This window comes from Bubalus bubalis, chromosome 10 (assembly GCF_019923935.1).
Source record: "Bubalus bubalis isolate 160015118507 breed Murrah chromosome 10, NDDB_SH_1, whole genome shotgun sequence".
Classification (NCBI taxonomy): Eukaryota; Metazoa; Chordata; class Mammalia; order Artiodactyla; family Bovidae; genus Bubalus; species Bubalus bubalis.
In genome coordinates this window covers 37,862,202-37,878,301 of record NC_059166.1, presented here as the reverse complement: position 1 = coordinate 37,878,301, position 16,100 = coordinate 37,862,202, and the positions used below count along the sequence as shown (strand labels likewise).

General features: G+C 34.1%; 1 protein-coding gene across 7 annotated transcripts in view; it reads right to left on the bottom strand.

The window, feature by feature from the left end:
* The window catches only part of PTPRK (protein tyrosine phosphatase receptor type K), a 623,130-nt gene that overhangs the window by 221,192 nt on the left and 385,838 nt on the right, over window positions 1-16,100 (bottom strand). For all 7 annotated transcript variants that reach the window (XM_045161947.1, XM_045161941.1, XM_045161943.1 and 4 more), the window contains exon 7: window positions 14,336-14,629. In XM_045161947.1, the coding sequence (XP_045017882.1) occupies window positions 14,336-14,629 (294 nt within the window). The remainder of the gene's footprint in view (window positions 1-14,335; window positions 14,630-16,100) is intronic.

The following is a 16,100-nucleotide window of genomic DNA, read 5'->3' as shown; positions in this document are numbered from 1 at the left end:
CTTGAAAAGTCTAGTTATTTAAATCTGTACTACAGAGGTTTCTGAACTGAGTTTTTAAAGAATCAGAATAATTATTTTAGTTGATTCTCAAAGCACTCAGGCACAGACTTCGATACAAAATTGAAAAAAGTTAAGTTGTTATAGCTCAAAGTTCTAATAGAGTATCAGTGTTTACATAACTATTTAGCCATACTAGAAACCCAAAGAATGACCATGCACCCTCTGAGACTAATCCTTCCCACATATATTCATGACCCTCTCCTGTCAAGATGTGGAGATACCTGATGGGCATACCTTCTGCATAAAAGCATCATGAATCTTTGAGATGAGGTATCAAAGGAGGTAAGAGAGCAGATGAGAAAGGAGACAAAAGTGCACAGAACAGATCCTTGGCAAGTTCACCAAGGATCAGCCGACAAAAACCAACATGAAACCACATTTTTATTCTGTCTTTAGCATAATGCTCTAAGCTAACCATTATGGGGAACACTTAAAAAAGCAACTATGGAATTCACAATTCGACAAACTAACCAGTCTTTTTAAAGTATATACTGATCAAGTTTAATGCATTTGTAAATAAAAAATAATCACTTTATATGTTTTTATTGGTTCTACATAAAAATCATTTAACAGCTTCAGTAATCCAAAAAGATACTAAGTTATCCAGTATAATTCAACTCCCTGAAAAAGAGTATGGTTTTTTAAAAATGGTTGAACAAAATTTACTTGAATGTTTAATTCAAGGAAAGCATACCCATGACTCCAAAATCACGAAATGAAATGGTGATGATGCCCAATCTATAAATCCTGTTCTTTATCCTCTCTACTGAACTGTGGACCCATGACTATACCTAAAGAGAGCAACCTCCCTTCTAACACTTTTCCAAAGTTTTACCTCATCAAGTTAAAACTTGTCACTATACCTTAATTTTTCAAGCCAGAATTCCTTCCAATGTCTCAAAATTCTACAGATTGCATCCCTCAATCTCTTTCAACTCTGCCTCAGTACTGGAATCCTTATTTGTACTGTTTCAGTTCAAGCACTGATCAATTTTTGCCTAGAATGATATTGCTGCTGCTGCTGCTAAGTCGCTTCAGTTGTGTCCGACTCTGTGCGACCCCATAGACGGCAGCCCACCAGGCTCCCCCGTCCCTGGGATTCTCCAGGCAAGAACACTGGAGTGGGTTGCCATTTCCTTCTGAAACCTCTAAATGTCCTGAAATTTCCTTTCAATCCTTTTCCCAAACTACCACTAGAGAAATATTTCTAAAAGCCAAACCATTCCATTTTAATAAAAACATTCAAACTAACCAATCTTTAAAATCACTCCCTTGAGCAAAATATTCTAATATATTAAAATAATGTTATAAGGTTAAGATGGACAAAGAAAAAGTTGGAAAGGTGAATAGATGTGTGAGATAGCAAATACAATGAAAGAAAACGTAGTGGTGGATATATGGGTATTCAGTTCATAATTCTTTCAGATAGTCTACATGTTTATAAGCATTTTAAATCTCAGAAAAAATGTATTTTAATGTAATGGCTTGTTAAGTAAAAAAGGCTAATATTTACTGTGGGCTGCTGCATCTGTGCTAAGGAAACACTTTACACACATTATCTCTAGCAGTGTGCTGGAAAATGTCTAACATTTTCAACATGATTTTGGCTCTCTAGAAAGCAGAGGAGATGGTGAGGGACAAAGCCCTGATCTGTGGCGTTTGTGAGTCTCCACGCTCAAATATTCCAACTATAGTTTTAAGCTTCTCAACACAGAACCATAAGAGAGGAGCATTAGTGTGTTATTATATCTCCAACATACAGATAAAATAGACATCAATTTCTCAAGAATACAGATAATAATTCAACATGTTAAAATAATTAGGAAGCTTTGAGTATGTATTACTTTTATTTAAAGGATAATTGATATATCTGTAAAAGTTTGTATGATTTATTTTTTAATAATAATTTTAAAACCACTGGCAAAATTCCTGAAAATTTAACAATCATTTCTCAATTTTAACACTTGGTTGATTATCTCACAAATGACAAGTTGGGCAGGTACAATTATACATCATTATTTTTATACATGACAATATGCAATATTGGAGAGACTATTACTTGCCCATCAGTAAATATTAGAGCCAGCATTCAATCTAGATTTTACTGACTCACAAATCTCAATTGATATTTGCTAATTCTCATGATCTGCTGCCTCATGAAATTCTACTCCTACTTCAAGGCTCCTTTATGCTTCCATAGACTAAAAGCATATCTCCCATGCCACTTATTTGTCTAATTATATACCCATAAGCCAATCTGATAACCTCTCTAGGCAGCTCAGCAAAGAAATGCATTCAAGGCAGCCGGGATCTGAATCTAAGACTTCACACTAGTGCATCATGCATAGTAAGTACTCAATGCATGGGAATTACTATGAACATGATTCCCCAGATTTTGAGTGGCTACAGAGCAGAATTTTCATTTTAGAATGACCAGCAGTTAAGGTATTGTTCGACCTGTAGGAGACACTCATGCAAATGAAGACAAGAAATGCAATCTGAATGAGAGTCTTGGTTTTCTTATCTAATAATAGTAAAATATTGGTCAGATCACCTCACTGAGTCCCAGTGCCCAGAACAGTGATAAATGGGGGACATGGGCTTGATTAATTATAAGTAATTTCTTGTGCTAAAATGGCATGCATGCCCTTGCTGATCCAGTAAAGTGCATTAATACAGTACTTACAGAGAAATTGAAGAGTATGTGTCAAGAACTTTTCAATCATATAGAAAAAAGCAAATGCATAATCCTCATTGTAACATTCACAATAGCCAATCACTGGTGTCAGCCTAAGCTTTCTTTCACTAATAGGATGGTTAAATATATTCTAGCACATATATCCAATAGAATATTAAGCAATCATTAAAGATGATGGTTAGAATGTCCTGTAGAAACAAGGAAATCAGTTAATGTCATGGTAAATAAAATATAAACAGAATGTAAAATAAATTGTATATATCTTAACATTTATATCTTAAAGAAAAAGCATGAGCATAGAGAAAAGTAATACTGTATTGACAAAAATGACAAAAATGTATAAACACTGTGGCCTCAAAAAGGGATATATGTATACTTATAGGTGATTCACAGTGTCGTACACCAGAAACCAAAACAACATTGAAAGCAATTATCCTCCAATTTAAAAAATGCTATGATAAACCATAATGGAAAAGAAAATTTTAAAAAGAATGTATACATAAAGTATGGGCTTCCCAGGTGGAGCTAGAGGTAAAGAACCTGCCTGCAAATGCAGAACACACAAGAGACGTGGGTTCCATCCCTGGTCAGGAAGATTCCCTGGAGGAGGGCATGGCAACCCACTCCAGTATTCTTGCCTGAAGAATTCCATGGACAGAGGAGCCTGGCAGGCTACAGTCCATGGGGTTGCAAAGAGCTGGACACTACTGAAGCGACTTAGAATGTACACATGTATAATGTATAACTGAAACACTTTGGTGTTTAACGCAACAAGAGTTAACAACATTGTAAAATAACTATACTTCAATAGCAATAAATAAGAAAAAGAGTGCTTTTAAAGAAAATTCTATTTGTGAAATTTAGTGGAATGCTTTCTTATGTATAATTTATAAAAACTATTTTAGTGGGTAAATTCTAATGAAGTCTTCACAAAATCTGGGACGTTAGTAAAGAACCTCCAAAAATCTTAAGCTTAGGGATAGTTAGTGCTCCCTTGTCACATTTTCTGCTTCTAAGCAGAGCAAAGTTGGTTATATTAGAGAGCAGACACGTGCAGAGTGTACACACATACCTATGATGCAGAACTCACCAGAGGAGAGAATGGAGAAACACAAAAGGGAACTTGGGAACAATAATTCTGCTTTTTAGTATCACTTAGTTATATAATTTCTAAAGATGGCACCCAAATTGTTGAAATTGACTGTAAAAATGTTAAAAGAAAATCTAAACTGGTTCCTTTCAGCTGAGAAAATCAAGTATTAATTTAATTCAATGAGCTGACCTTTTGTAAAAGTAACTGCTTCATTGCTGGAGCTTAGCCTTACAAAAATGAGTTTCTCCTTTGGTGAACAGTAAACCAGAAATAAAAAGGAGGCAGAAATTAAAGAATTAATCTGATCCAGAGAGAAAGATTCAGAGAAGAACTTTTCTCCCTGTTGCTTTTAAAAATAAGCAGAGTTCTATATTCTACTGATGTATTTTATGTGATGTAGAAATACAGAGGAAAAAATTTATTTAAGAAAATTACATAGAATGATGAGTCAGTTTCTACATTGTCACTTGTTATAAGAAGTCAACTAAATTACCTGTTAATTTTTCTTTTAAAAGTAAGATAGGTGAGAAAAGTTGCCATCTCTTCACTACTTTAAGCCCAGCTCTTTCACAGTGTTGGTAGGAGTTCAAAATTTAATGACTAAATCAAGGAAAACACAATTGTTAGCCCAAACCATCAGAGAATCTATGCTAATAATCTGATGTATATTAATTTGTGTATAAAAATATCATGGCCTACAGCGATATAATTTCATGATAATGCATGGTGAGGGAACAGCTATTGCTATTTTCATATTGTAGTTCTTTAACTACTAGATAGAGCTCCAATATCTGTCCAAAGTTCACAAATTCATCAATATGCCAATTTGTTTTTAAGTTACATTAAGTTTTTCCAAATGCTTTAAAATGCCACATATAAAGGTGATAAAATGAATAATACTTTAGAATTATATTGGTTAGTATTGGAGAAATTAAACATCTAAAATATATTCTTAAACTTCTTTTAGTGTTATAATTTACTGGATGGCAAATAGAGTTGCAAATTCATAAAAGCATATAAACAAACTTTGCAAAGATTACTGCCATGTATACTACAAAACTAGATATCCATACCTCTATTTACCTGTAAGATATATCTTAGGGAAGAAAAAAGTCTAGCAAAACGATATGACTTCCAATAAATGTTACCTGAATTTTGAGCAAGCATCTACGCATACGGTGCTATTAAGAAATCCTTAATAATTGGCACACTAGTTATTTCACTTTCCTCTATATTTACTTTTAAAAGAGGAGTCTATTTTATGTGTGTGTGTGTGTGTGTCTGTGTGTCTGTGTGTCTGTGTGTGTTAAAATAAAGCTATGTGTTTTGTATTATAAATACAAAAGTATTATAGAATCACATGTAACATTAGTACAAAAATATGATGTTCATATATTTTAACAGTACCTTCTTAAAAATAAAGTATCAGGTAAAATAAACTTTTTTTGCTTGATTATTATTCTTTACTCATGAACGACTACATAGTGGTGGGAAAGAGTAACAAAGCCAGAGAATAAAAGATAAGCTATTTAAATTCAAACTTGGCTCATATTATTTGGCTGAGACAATTAAAATGGACATCACTCAATGATTTCTAGGCCATATCATATGCAGTGACAGCTGAATTTGCACATATCTTGCTTAGGATGACATGAAAGGCATGAATTTCTGCCCTTTGAAGTTCATTTTTTATTGGATTCACATAGTATAATGTTACGTACAATATTTGAGATTAAAATTCACTCATTATCTTTCCTTTTATTATGCTTTTTTTCTCCTCTGTATGCATGCATGTCTGTGTGTTCAGTCACTTCAGTCCTGTCCATCTCTTTGTGACCCTATGGATTGTAGCCCACCAGACTCCTCAGTCCATGGGATTCTCTAGGCAAGAACCTCCATGGGATTTTCCCAACCCAGGGATCGAATCTGCTTCTCCTGAGTCTCCTGTATTACAGGCAGATTCTTTACTGCTGACCACTGGGGAAGCCTGTGGTTTATACACAGGTTGGTGGAAATAGAAAAGGATGGAAAAAATCACCCTTATAGCAATTATTAGCTATAAGGTCGTATCTTGTATGAAGACATTTAAGATCAAAATGTGAAATTCTAAGATGATAATATCATCTTCAGATTTTCTTAAGAGTAAAGTTAAATTAAGAAAATAATGAGATACACCTTTACAAAGTAATTTTTTCCATTTGTGATATTATATAGAATGACCAACACTCTTCAAAAATGGTAATTAAAACTAGAATGATTCAAAATAAGTGAATTCCCAAAACAATAATCTGTACTCCTCCCCATCAAACGTTCCCAAGGAAAATGGGGCTGCAATATTTTTTGCCAAATCCTGATTTTAAAAATTTTACTTTTTATTCCAAAGGGAAAAAAAAGTATAATTCAAAGGAGGAATTAAACAGACAGTGACAACTGAAGACAGAGAAAGAAAATCAAGTTAAAAAGGAATAAAATCAAGAACCATTCTACACACCAGTGTAACCACACTGGCACCACTGAAGACCAACATGATCCACAGTTTCTTAACTCTACCTGCACGGGTTTCTTCTTCAGACGTTCTTACCTTATTATCATTTGACACTATTAATACATTTTTATTTCTATTTCTACTTCCTAATATCAACTAAAAGACCTAGGACCAGAGGGGATATCCAGGATATTTAATAGAACTGATGCTGTTACTCAAATCATTTCCACTTGTCAGGTTTATTGCATAATTCAATAAAAACAAATGAAGTCAATAAAGAGTACTCAATGACACTGTTGACAGACTCAGCATGTAGTAAAGTACTGTGGATAAACTAAAAGAGGTCATTTTTACTGGTTACCAAATGCTTTCTAGCAGCCAAATAAGTCAAAAGAAGACAATTTCAAGCTGCAAGCAACCCAACTCTATTTAGTTAATGACACAGCTAGAAGAAAATGTGCCATGAAGTGTATGTATAGTTAATGGTAGATCCCATGCCTGAGAAAAACCAAGATGGGCAGTGGAAAAGAGCATTTCATATTTGTTCAACTTTCATCAGTTTTAGGCTGGGGGTTCCCAGCATTATAGACCATTAGCAGAGTTAACAGAAGGTGATGATATTATGTTAATCTCTCTCTCCCTGGAAATTTAACATTTCTATAATCCATGAAACACAGAGAATCAAAAGCAACTACACAACAAATACTTTGACAACATGAATTAGGAACGTGAATTATATTTTCAATATAATACCTCCATCTGTGCATATAGTTCCTATGTGTTAATAGAATAGGAAAAAGAGAAGGCATATTGTCCTTATGGTGATTACTGGCCTAACATTGTTTTATGCATTATTTCACAGTTAAGGAATTAGGGATAAGGCTTAGAGAAGTGTTAATCCAGCTGTGTTTAGAAAACAGTGATAGTGTTTTCAAACTTATTGCCTGAGAACAATTGTTTTGGGGTCAAAGATTAATCTTCTCATCTCTGGAGTTCCAAAGTGATTTGTATTTTTATTATATCACTTAGTATGCTTGCAGTTGAGCTATTCCAAATCCTGAAAGATGATGCTGTGAAAGTGCTGCACTCGATATGCCAGCAAATTTGGAAAACTCAGCAGTGGCCACAGGACTGGAAAAGGTCAGTTTTCATTCCAATCCCAAAGAAAGGCAATGCCAAAGAATGCTCAAACTACCGCACAATTGCACTCATCTCACACTCTAGTAAAGTAATGCTCAAAACTCTCCAAGCCAGGCTTCAGCAATATGTGAACCGTGAACTTCCTGATGTTCAAGCTGGTTTTAGAAAAGGCAGAGGAACCAGAGATCAAATTGCCAACATCCGCTGGATCATGGAAAAAGCAAGAGAGTTCCAGAAAAGCATCTATTTCTGTTTTATTGACTATGCCAAAGCCTTTGACTGTGTGGATCACAATAAACTGTAGAAAATTCTTCAAGAGATGGGAATACCAGACCACCTGATCTGCCTCTTGAGAAATTTGTATGCAGGTCAGGAAGCAACAGTTAGAACTGGACATGGAACAACAGACTGGTTCCAAATAGGAAAAGGAGTTCGTCAAGGCTGTATATTGTCACCCTGTTTATTTAACTTATATGCAGAGTACATCATGAGAAACCCTGGGCTGGAAGAAGCACAAGCTGGAATCAAGATTGCTGGGAAAAATATCAATAACCTCAGATATGCAGATGACACCACCCTTATGGCAGAAAGTGAAGAGGAACTCCAGGCAAGAACACTGGAGTGGGTTGCCATTTCCTTCTCCAAAGCATGAAAGTGAAAAGTAAAAGTGAAGTCGCTCAGTCGTGCCAGACTCTTAGTGACCCCATGGACTGCAGCCTACCAGGCTCCTCTGTCCATGGGATTTTCCAGGCAAGAGTACTGGACTGGGTTGCCACTGCCTTCTCCAGCTTCTGCTGCTAAGTAACTTCAATCATGTCTGACTCTGTGTGAGCCCATAGACGGCAGCCCACCAGGCTCCCCCGTCCCTGGGATTCTCCAGGCAAGAACACTGGAGTGGGTTGCTATTTCCTTCTCCAATGCATGAAAGTGAAAAGTGAAAGTGAGGTCGCTCAGTTGTGTCCGACTCTTTGTGATCCCACAGACTGTAACCTACCAGGCTCCTCTGCCCATGGGATTTTCTAGGCAAGAGTACTGGAGTGGTTGGCCCGCATACTTGAAATTTAAATCAAACAATTAAAGTAAGCTAGTTTTTAAAATCCCTTTAATGAAAAGAACTTTCTTGATTATTAGAAATGACAATATTTTCTAGGAGTTTATAGATTTTTCATTTCTGATCTAAAATAAGAGAGACATGCTGCAGAGCAGATTACAGTCAGTATAATTAAAATTATAAGCATGTGTTCATTGCTGTTTCTACTCCCAGTCTTTCCTAAGCTCTAACTCCTCTTCCACAGAGATGAAAAGATCTTTCTAAAAGCAAATCCAGTCGTGTCAGTCTGCTTCTTAAAAACAACAGAAGAGCAGTCTGGGTTATGTTAACCCTGGCCACATCCCACCCAGAGCTTCAATTCTACCACAGCTCAGAGTCAGCCAATGCTCCATCTATTTTCAGAACCCCCCAAAACTCAGCAATGTTTATAACTGGGATAAACATGTGATTCCCCCATTTTTTTGGTCTATTTTCTGTTGTTTCTGCTTTAAAAACTCATAGTCAATTTTAAGATCCAGCTTAAAAGCCATCCTTTCCTGGTGACAGCTTCTCTAAAACACTTTCTTGAAAAGGAAGAAGAAATTCTTCCTCTAAACTCCTTTCACTTTGCATTTTACTCTTTGTTTATGAGGCTGTCCCTTGTGACTACTAGGAACTGAAGTGCAAGGAACTGCTTGTATAGCTTAGAAGACTTAGTATATAACCCAGTGTTGTTAACAAACAAAAAAGCCAACAGAATTTTCTCTGAATAGATAAATGTCTTTCAAACAAATATTCCCTATAGAATCTGAAAACCAGTATCACTTATTACTCACTAAGAGAGAAAAAAAAAATTTTTTAAGGGTTTTACCCTTTTAGATTTTTAAACAAATGGAAGAAATGTTGTTTTCTATTACTTTTCTTATGGCTTTTTATCTTTGTATTATTTGACTTCAATAATAACCTTTTAAAATTCAAAAATAATAAAGAATTCATATAAAGATCATATATAAGAAATCAATAAATTTCAAAAAATTTTAAAACAAACCCTGATAAAAATCTTTAATTGAAATAAAATAGTATGGCATCCTTACACTGATAAACCATACCAATTTTTACAGAGTTGTTTATTTAATTTAGTTTTTGTTTAACTGCAAGGCTGAGGTTCAGTGATGAATAGCTGTGACTGGTAACTATCTTTGACCACAATAAAAATCAACATATGGTTCCATTTTGCTGATGATACCACAGCCAAAAGGCCAAAATTTAATTCCATACTTTGCTGTTTCTGGTGTATGCCTGAGTATTGTTTTGTTTTCTTCCATTTTGGACTTAGGAGAGAAAAAGCAGTTTGAGTAAATGCTTACATTTAAAATACGACACACTCTTTTTTCACTGCTTCATAGATCTACATGTTTCAAAGAAAACTGCCAAGAGCACTGAACTTCAATATAAGAGTAGAGAGTAGCTTTCCCAACTGTGTAAATATATTACGTTATGGACACCCTGAACTCTTGACCTTCCCTATAAAGGAGATGCTTCTAAAATGTCAGTTAATCATAAAGCAGTGCCACAATAGGTTACCCAGAAGCAGAAGGCAATTTAAAAGAGCAATTTTAACATGCAATTGCCAAAACATGCAATGCAGACAATTTCTGATGATGGCATATTTTATTTCCATTTAATAAGAGAAAGAGAAAACTGTATTTTCTCAGCTTCTATACCAGATGGCATACCCAGGGGAAATAGACACACTGAAAAAACAAGTGTGCTTTCTTTGATTGTTCAATGGAGTTTTTGAATTACTTCCCATTTAAGACAACTTCACATTTATACATTTTTTAAAATGTATAAAATGCTTGAAAAAGCATTATGTGAATAATAACATGGGTCAGGCTGTAAGCTAACAGTGAAGTAATCATACCCTCAGGCACAAAGAGAAGCATGAGGTAAGCAGAGCTGGCTAAGCCACCAGAGGCTGTAATTACCACCTCTCCTAACTTGAGTGACCCTGAAGCAGGTAATCGTACTTACCAAATGATTTTAACGTACTTCAGAAGGAAAACAAAGAAATGCTTTGGCAACTAGGCAGAACATTTTCAGAAAAGGATAGAGTAAAACATATTTTACACTTCTTTACCTGTGTAAAATATTTCAAAGAGTGTATACTTGAGTGTTAAGCACACTAATCAATTGTGCTTTCAATAAAACTGAAATTGCAGATATTAAGCTATGTTTTCTCAAGGAATAATTCAGCCATGCAGATTCTATTTTATAAAAATGTACATCCCTCCCAGATACCATACTTTCATATATCCATGCTACATTCTTCTGAAGGGGGGAAAAATGCCCATAGTAGGAGCAAGAGGGGAAAGAATTCAGTTTTTCAAGTACCAGAAAATAGGTATGAGCCCTGGTTGCCCAGTTGGCTGAAGGTTAGACAAATCATTGCTTTTTACTTTGTTTTTCCTAAGTCTTACATTCACCAGCTACAAAACTGGGATAATAATATCCAAGTAATTATAAGGCAACATCAGTCAATACTGAATTATGAAAATCTACACTTCATAAATAAAACCAACTCATTAACTTGCTGTAAAATAATTTATTGACAGATTTCTGCCAAGAAAAAAAAAATTACTATTGCCAGAAGTAAAATTTAAAAGGCTTCACTACATTAAAATGGAGTTTTTAAGATAGTAAATATAAACTAATTACTCTCTGATAGGTATCTAGTAGTCAAGGATTGTTCCTCTGTGATAAACCAAAGTAAAAAAATAAGAATTTCTGAGAGGCAGGAAGTCATCATCACCCTATTTGTTACTTATAAAAAATTCATGTGAAATTGATATAAGACACACACATAGAGCTAAAAAAATTTATACTTATCTTCAAGGCTTCTTGGTGGTCTAACAGGTAGAATGCATTAAAATAGCTATTTCAAAACAAAAGTATGCAACCAGATGATACTAATGGTAAAACATTACCCTACAACATGGCATTCGACTAGTATTTCTTAAAATGGAATGGTTTACAGAAACAATATTCAGAGTTTACACAATTTAATGGAATTAGATGAGAACCTCTCCAAAAGTTATCTTTGTCATCTCAAAGGGATTATTTTCCCAGATTATGACGAATTTTGTACTAAATATCAGAGAATATCATAGTCAGCATAAGTTGTGTTCTGTTCTGTTGCTACAAAACACCAGACTGAGGCCAGTGATGATACTCATGCTGGTAGGGTCTGAAGGCTCTTAAACTTGGGGAAAGAACTCTTGAAGAGGGGAAGTAGATGGACATCATAATTTTAACCTATACTGACTGTATTTAGATATGTGATGTTCATCAGTTATACCCAACTTCTGCTTTTCAGAGATTTAAAAGCTAATAGAACATCTAATTCCATAAGTTTTCCCTCTTTTGCTAATAAGAGAGCATGATTAGTAGACATTCCTATAAAACAGTAACCATAGTTTCTCTCCAGTCTACAATGTACTTGAAAATCTAGTCTATAAGATTTTTTACCATAAAACCTACATCAAACACACCTATGAGAACATTAGTAAATTAATAAAGATATGTGACAAAGACTCACCACATGTGAAAGATAGTTTCAAAAACAAACTTTTTTATGGTTGGAAGTAAAACTGCAAATGAATGAGCTTCATACCATTTTATGCCACAGAACCCACAAATTAAATGTTTTTCACATATCAAAAATAGACCAATATAATTTAAAAATGTCAAGACATTTATAAATTTGAAAGCAGCTATGAGCGTAAGTTATTTTTACTCTGTCCCCTCCCACAGAGATAAGGTTATTCTCAAAGTAAAATACCTCAAAGCACTTTACAGTCATATTTTTACTTATTTCAGCTCAATAGGCATTCTGAACATAAGCATTTAACAGGGATAAATCAATGTTACTCAAAATGTTGTTTCCATCCACTTAATACAGCATAACTAGCCCCAAAACACAATTTCATTTATTTTCAATTTCCATTGGCCTTCAGACCAATGACCAATTTCAAATAATTTCTAGTTTAAAAATTACATTATATTAACAATCCATTGTGTGGTACTGCTAATTTTTAAGGATCTATTTTGGTAAAAAATAAGGCAGATGAGATATTTAAAAGAAAGAAGTCTGGGCCCAGAAATCAAGAGGAAGCTCACTTGAATAGTAAATTAACATTTATTACTTTTGTTTGTATATACCTTGTAAGGATTAAATGTAAAGGGAGAGAAAGGTAATTTTATCAGAAAATATGTGTGGATAATTTCTCCAATAAAACAGACCCCACCATTCCTCATTTTATGTTACCACTTGATATTAATTTTGGAAGAGTGAGTCACTTCTCAGTTTCCATATTGCTTCCTTTTTAAATTATTTCTCTGACTAGTTGAGGTTGTAGAGTCAACTTGCTTTTCCCCACAGGAAATTCATCTACTACAATAAGAATAATTTGTCACATTACTTAAAATGAAAAGAGTTAGCTGTACTGAAAATGTGAAAAGCAAATTGTGTGATTTAGGCTGAGCCTCAGAGACTTACCTAATGTCTTCAGGATTAAACTATTTTCCAACCACAGGATAAACATATGACACAATCAGCAAATTAGAAAACTCTCTATTGTCTAAATCTGAGACTAAAAATTCAGCAGTGAAGCTTCCTACTAGTGAGCATCTTTAAATATTTATATAGGAAATATGTAAATATGAATATATAAAATGAGTCAGAATAAAATATTTTTAGGGATGGCAATACATTAGGTAATTGCATGAATTTTACTTTAATGTTAGATCAGTACTCTTGGTGGGTAGCCTCAGAATATTGTAACTGTTAAACAGATGTCAAAGAAACAAAAGACACATTACAGGCATTTACATTTTCATAGATCCCTATGGTCTTAGTTTTCAATTTTCAGAATCTAAATCTTTAAATGTTCAAGACATACAGACCTATGAATTAACTCTGCAGGTGTTTCAATATAATGATTAACATAAAAAAAATCTCTTTCAACTAAATTAAAAAATTAAACTATTTTCAACAATAAAACAATAAAATAAATAGTATAATAAAAGTGCAGTCAATAAATTAGACAATAAAACTTTCCAGTGGATTTAATAAATAGCTAATGATTTTTCTCATTATAATAATACGTTGCAATAAGGAACAGGATGCATGTTTATACAGTACTTTTTATTTCACTTTTCATTATTTCTTAGTGTTTTCTCCATATGCTATTATTTTCGCCACTCTGTTTTAGGCATGAGGAAGACAATACAAGCTTTAAAGACTTAAGAAAAGCCCCTGTATTTTACAGCTGGGTTTCAAGCTGCTGCGTTAATCCCCAACAAAATTTTCTGAATAGACTTTATTCAGGATTGACTCAAAGTAACTTTTCTTATGCGTATTATCAGATACAGCCTCTGCACTGACCATAACAAAATTATCAAGAAAGACAATTTGCACATAGTAGAAAGGTACTCAATACTTGCTTAAACTGTGAAGGTTTTCTTTCTCAATAATGCATTCACTGGCATCAGTCAGAGATTTTGGGCTAAATACAAGAAAGCTGAGCAAAATTACCATGCAAGAAAAGACTGTAGATTCATAACAGTAATAATAAAGAAACATTCACACTGCCCTTAAATCAGTCAAATTTATGACATAATTAAGGCTACAATTTACCAATACTCTGGAAATCTTAGAATAATATGACTAATTATGTAACAAATAATTAGAATTTTTAATATTGGAAGAATATTATGTCTTATGCTAGATTCCTTCACTAGGCCGAGTAGCCTGCTCTTCAGTCTTACCTGCACATTTGGTTCTGGTGATTAGTGGAGGTCCTGGAAGCCCCGTTCCACCTTCACCTGGTCTTGTAAGTAGAACACGGATCTCATATTCGGTATCTGGATCCAAATGCCATAATTTATAAGTTGGCGCATTGACTGCATGGGTTTCTGTCCAGGAACCTGATGTCATTCGGTACTCCACTTCTTTCAGAATAATAGGACCATCGCCAATGATGGAGTTGGCATTTAGCTGAATCAGCAAGTATGTAGGCCCAACGCCTAGTAGCTGGGGAGGAGCAATGGGTCTCGGTGGTTCTAGGAGAGACGGATGAACAATCTTATTAGCTAAAAACCCAAAAGACTATAATGCATGGATATACTTATATCTCTTGAATTCTAAAGGTTTAAGGACTATTCTATTTAGGAGTTCATAATAAATATTTAAAAGAAAACTGGGAATGAGTGGTCTGGAAACTTTACTTTTAAAGAGCAAATACTTTCAAGATGGGATATGACCCTTTTACCACGTTTTTTTTTTTTTTAATTAAAAACATGCCTCTCCAGGAGATAAATTTGTTAAGACACAGTAACCAAGGGAAATAAAAAGAAAATATTTAGAGATAGATAGCTCTGATTAACTACTAAACACAGTACACATTAACATTCTTGAGGAACTAGGATCTTGACAAATCTCCAAATTAATGAATACTGCTATAACTAATTATTTTGTTCATAAAATATGTCCAAGTCATGTTTTTGTTCCTGCTGTTTTTTGTTGTTTTTTTTTCTTTAACTTCTGCAGACTTCTTGCAGATGAAATGAAAAGAAGGCATAGCAACGTTGAACTCAGGAGCTGGTGCCAAGTGATGACTTGTTTCCATATATCTATCTCTCAATATAATAAACTGAAATTGACAGTGAGGCAAAATCACAAATCATTACATATCACTGGCCTTTGGGAGGAGCATGTGATAAAGCAATGCATCAAATATTAAACTCAAATGTCAAAGGTACACTGCAATTTAATCTTGAATACCTTAGAAAGAAACTTTGGGAAACAATGTATCAATTGTTGAACTTATGAATATAATAAATAATGAATTAGGGAACTATTTCCCCTGAACAACAATACAGGTGAAATTTGATACTGAACTTTATGAAAGATCCCATAGCTTTAGCTCTGTCCATATGAATTCTAATTAGTACACTGCAATCAGGTGGAAGCTTCTTTAAGTCTCAGAAAGAACTTTTCTTGGAGATCCAAAAGACTTTAAGGGAAAGTGTTGATCTATTGTTTCAAATGTGTTTTTTTTTAAAAGTTAAAGCAAATTATATGAAGAAAAGCTATTAAATGCAACCACACAATCCTCTTGGAGTCCACCCCTTCATCTCAAGGAGAAGACGCAGATAGAAACAAGAAAATACAGCTGATATTTTTTTAAACTGGATTTCCTATTTTAATGGCAATGAATGCTTATAATACAACACTGGGAAAAAAAAAATAAAAAAAATAAAAACGTATACTTCTGGTACAGATTTCCAGTTGTAGCCCAGAATTTGCTTTTAAACTCCAATGTGTAGTTTCCACTTTATGAACCCTTGTCTTAAAAACATCCCTAACATGAGGAATAAATCAAGCTGGACTAAATCTCTATACAGGTTAATTTTCAAGAATCTTCCTCCAAAATTCATATGACAAATATTTATTGAGTAATTACTAACTGCAAAGCTATTCTACACATTGGGTATTCATATAACATGGCAAGGGAGAAATAATAAATCAGCA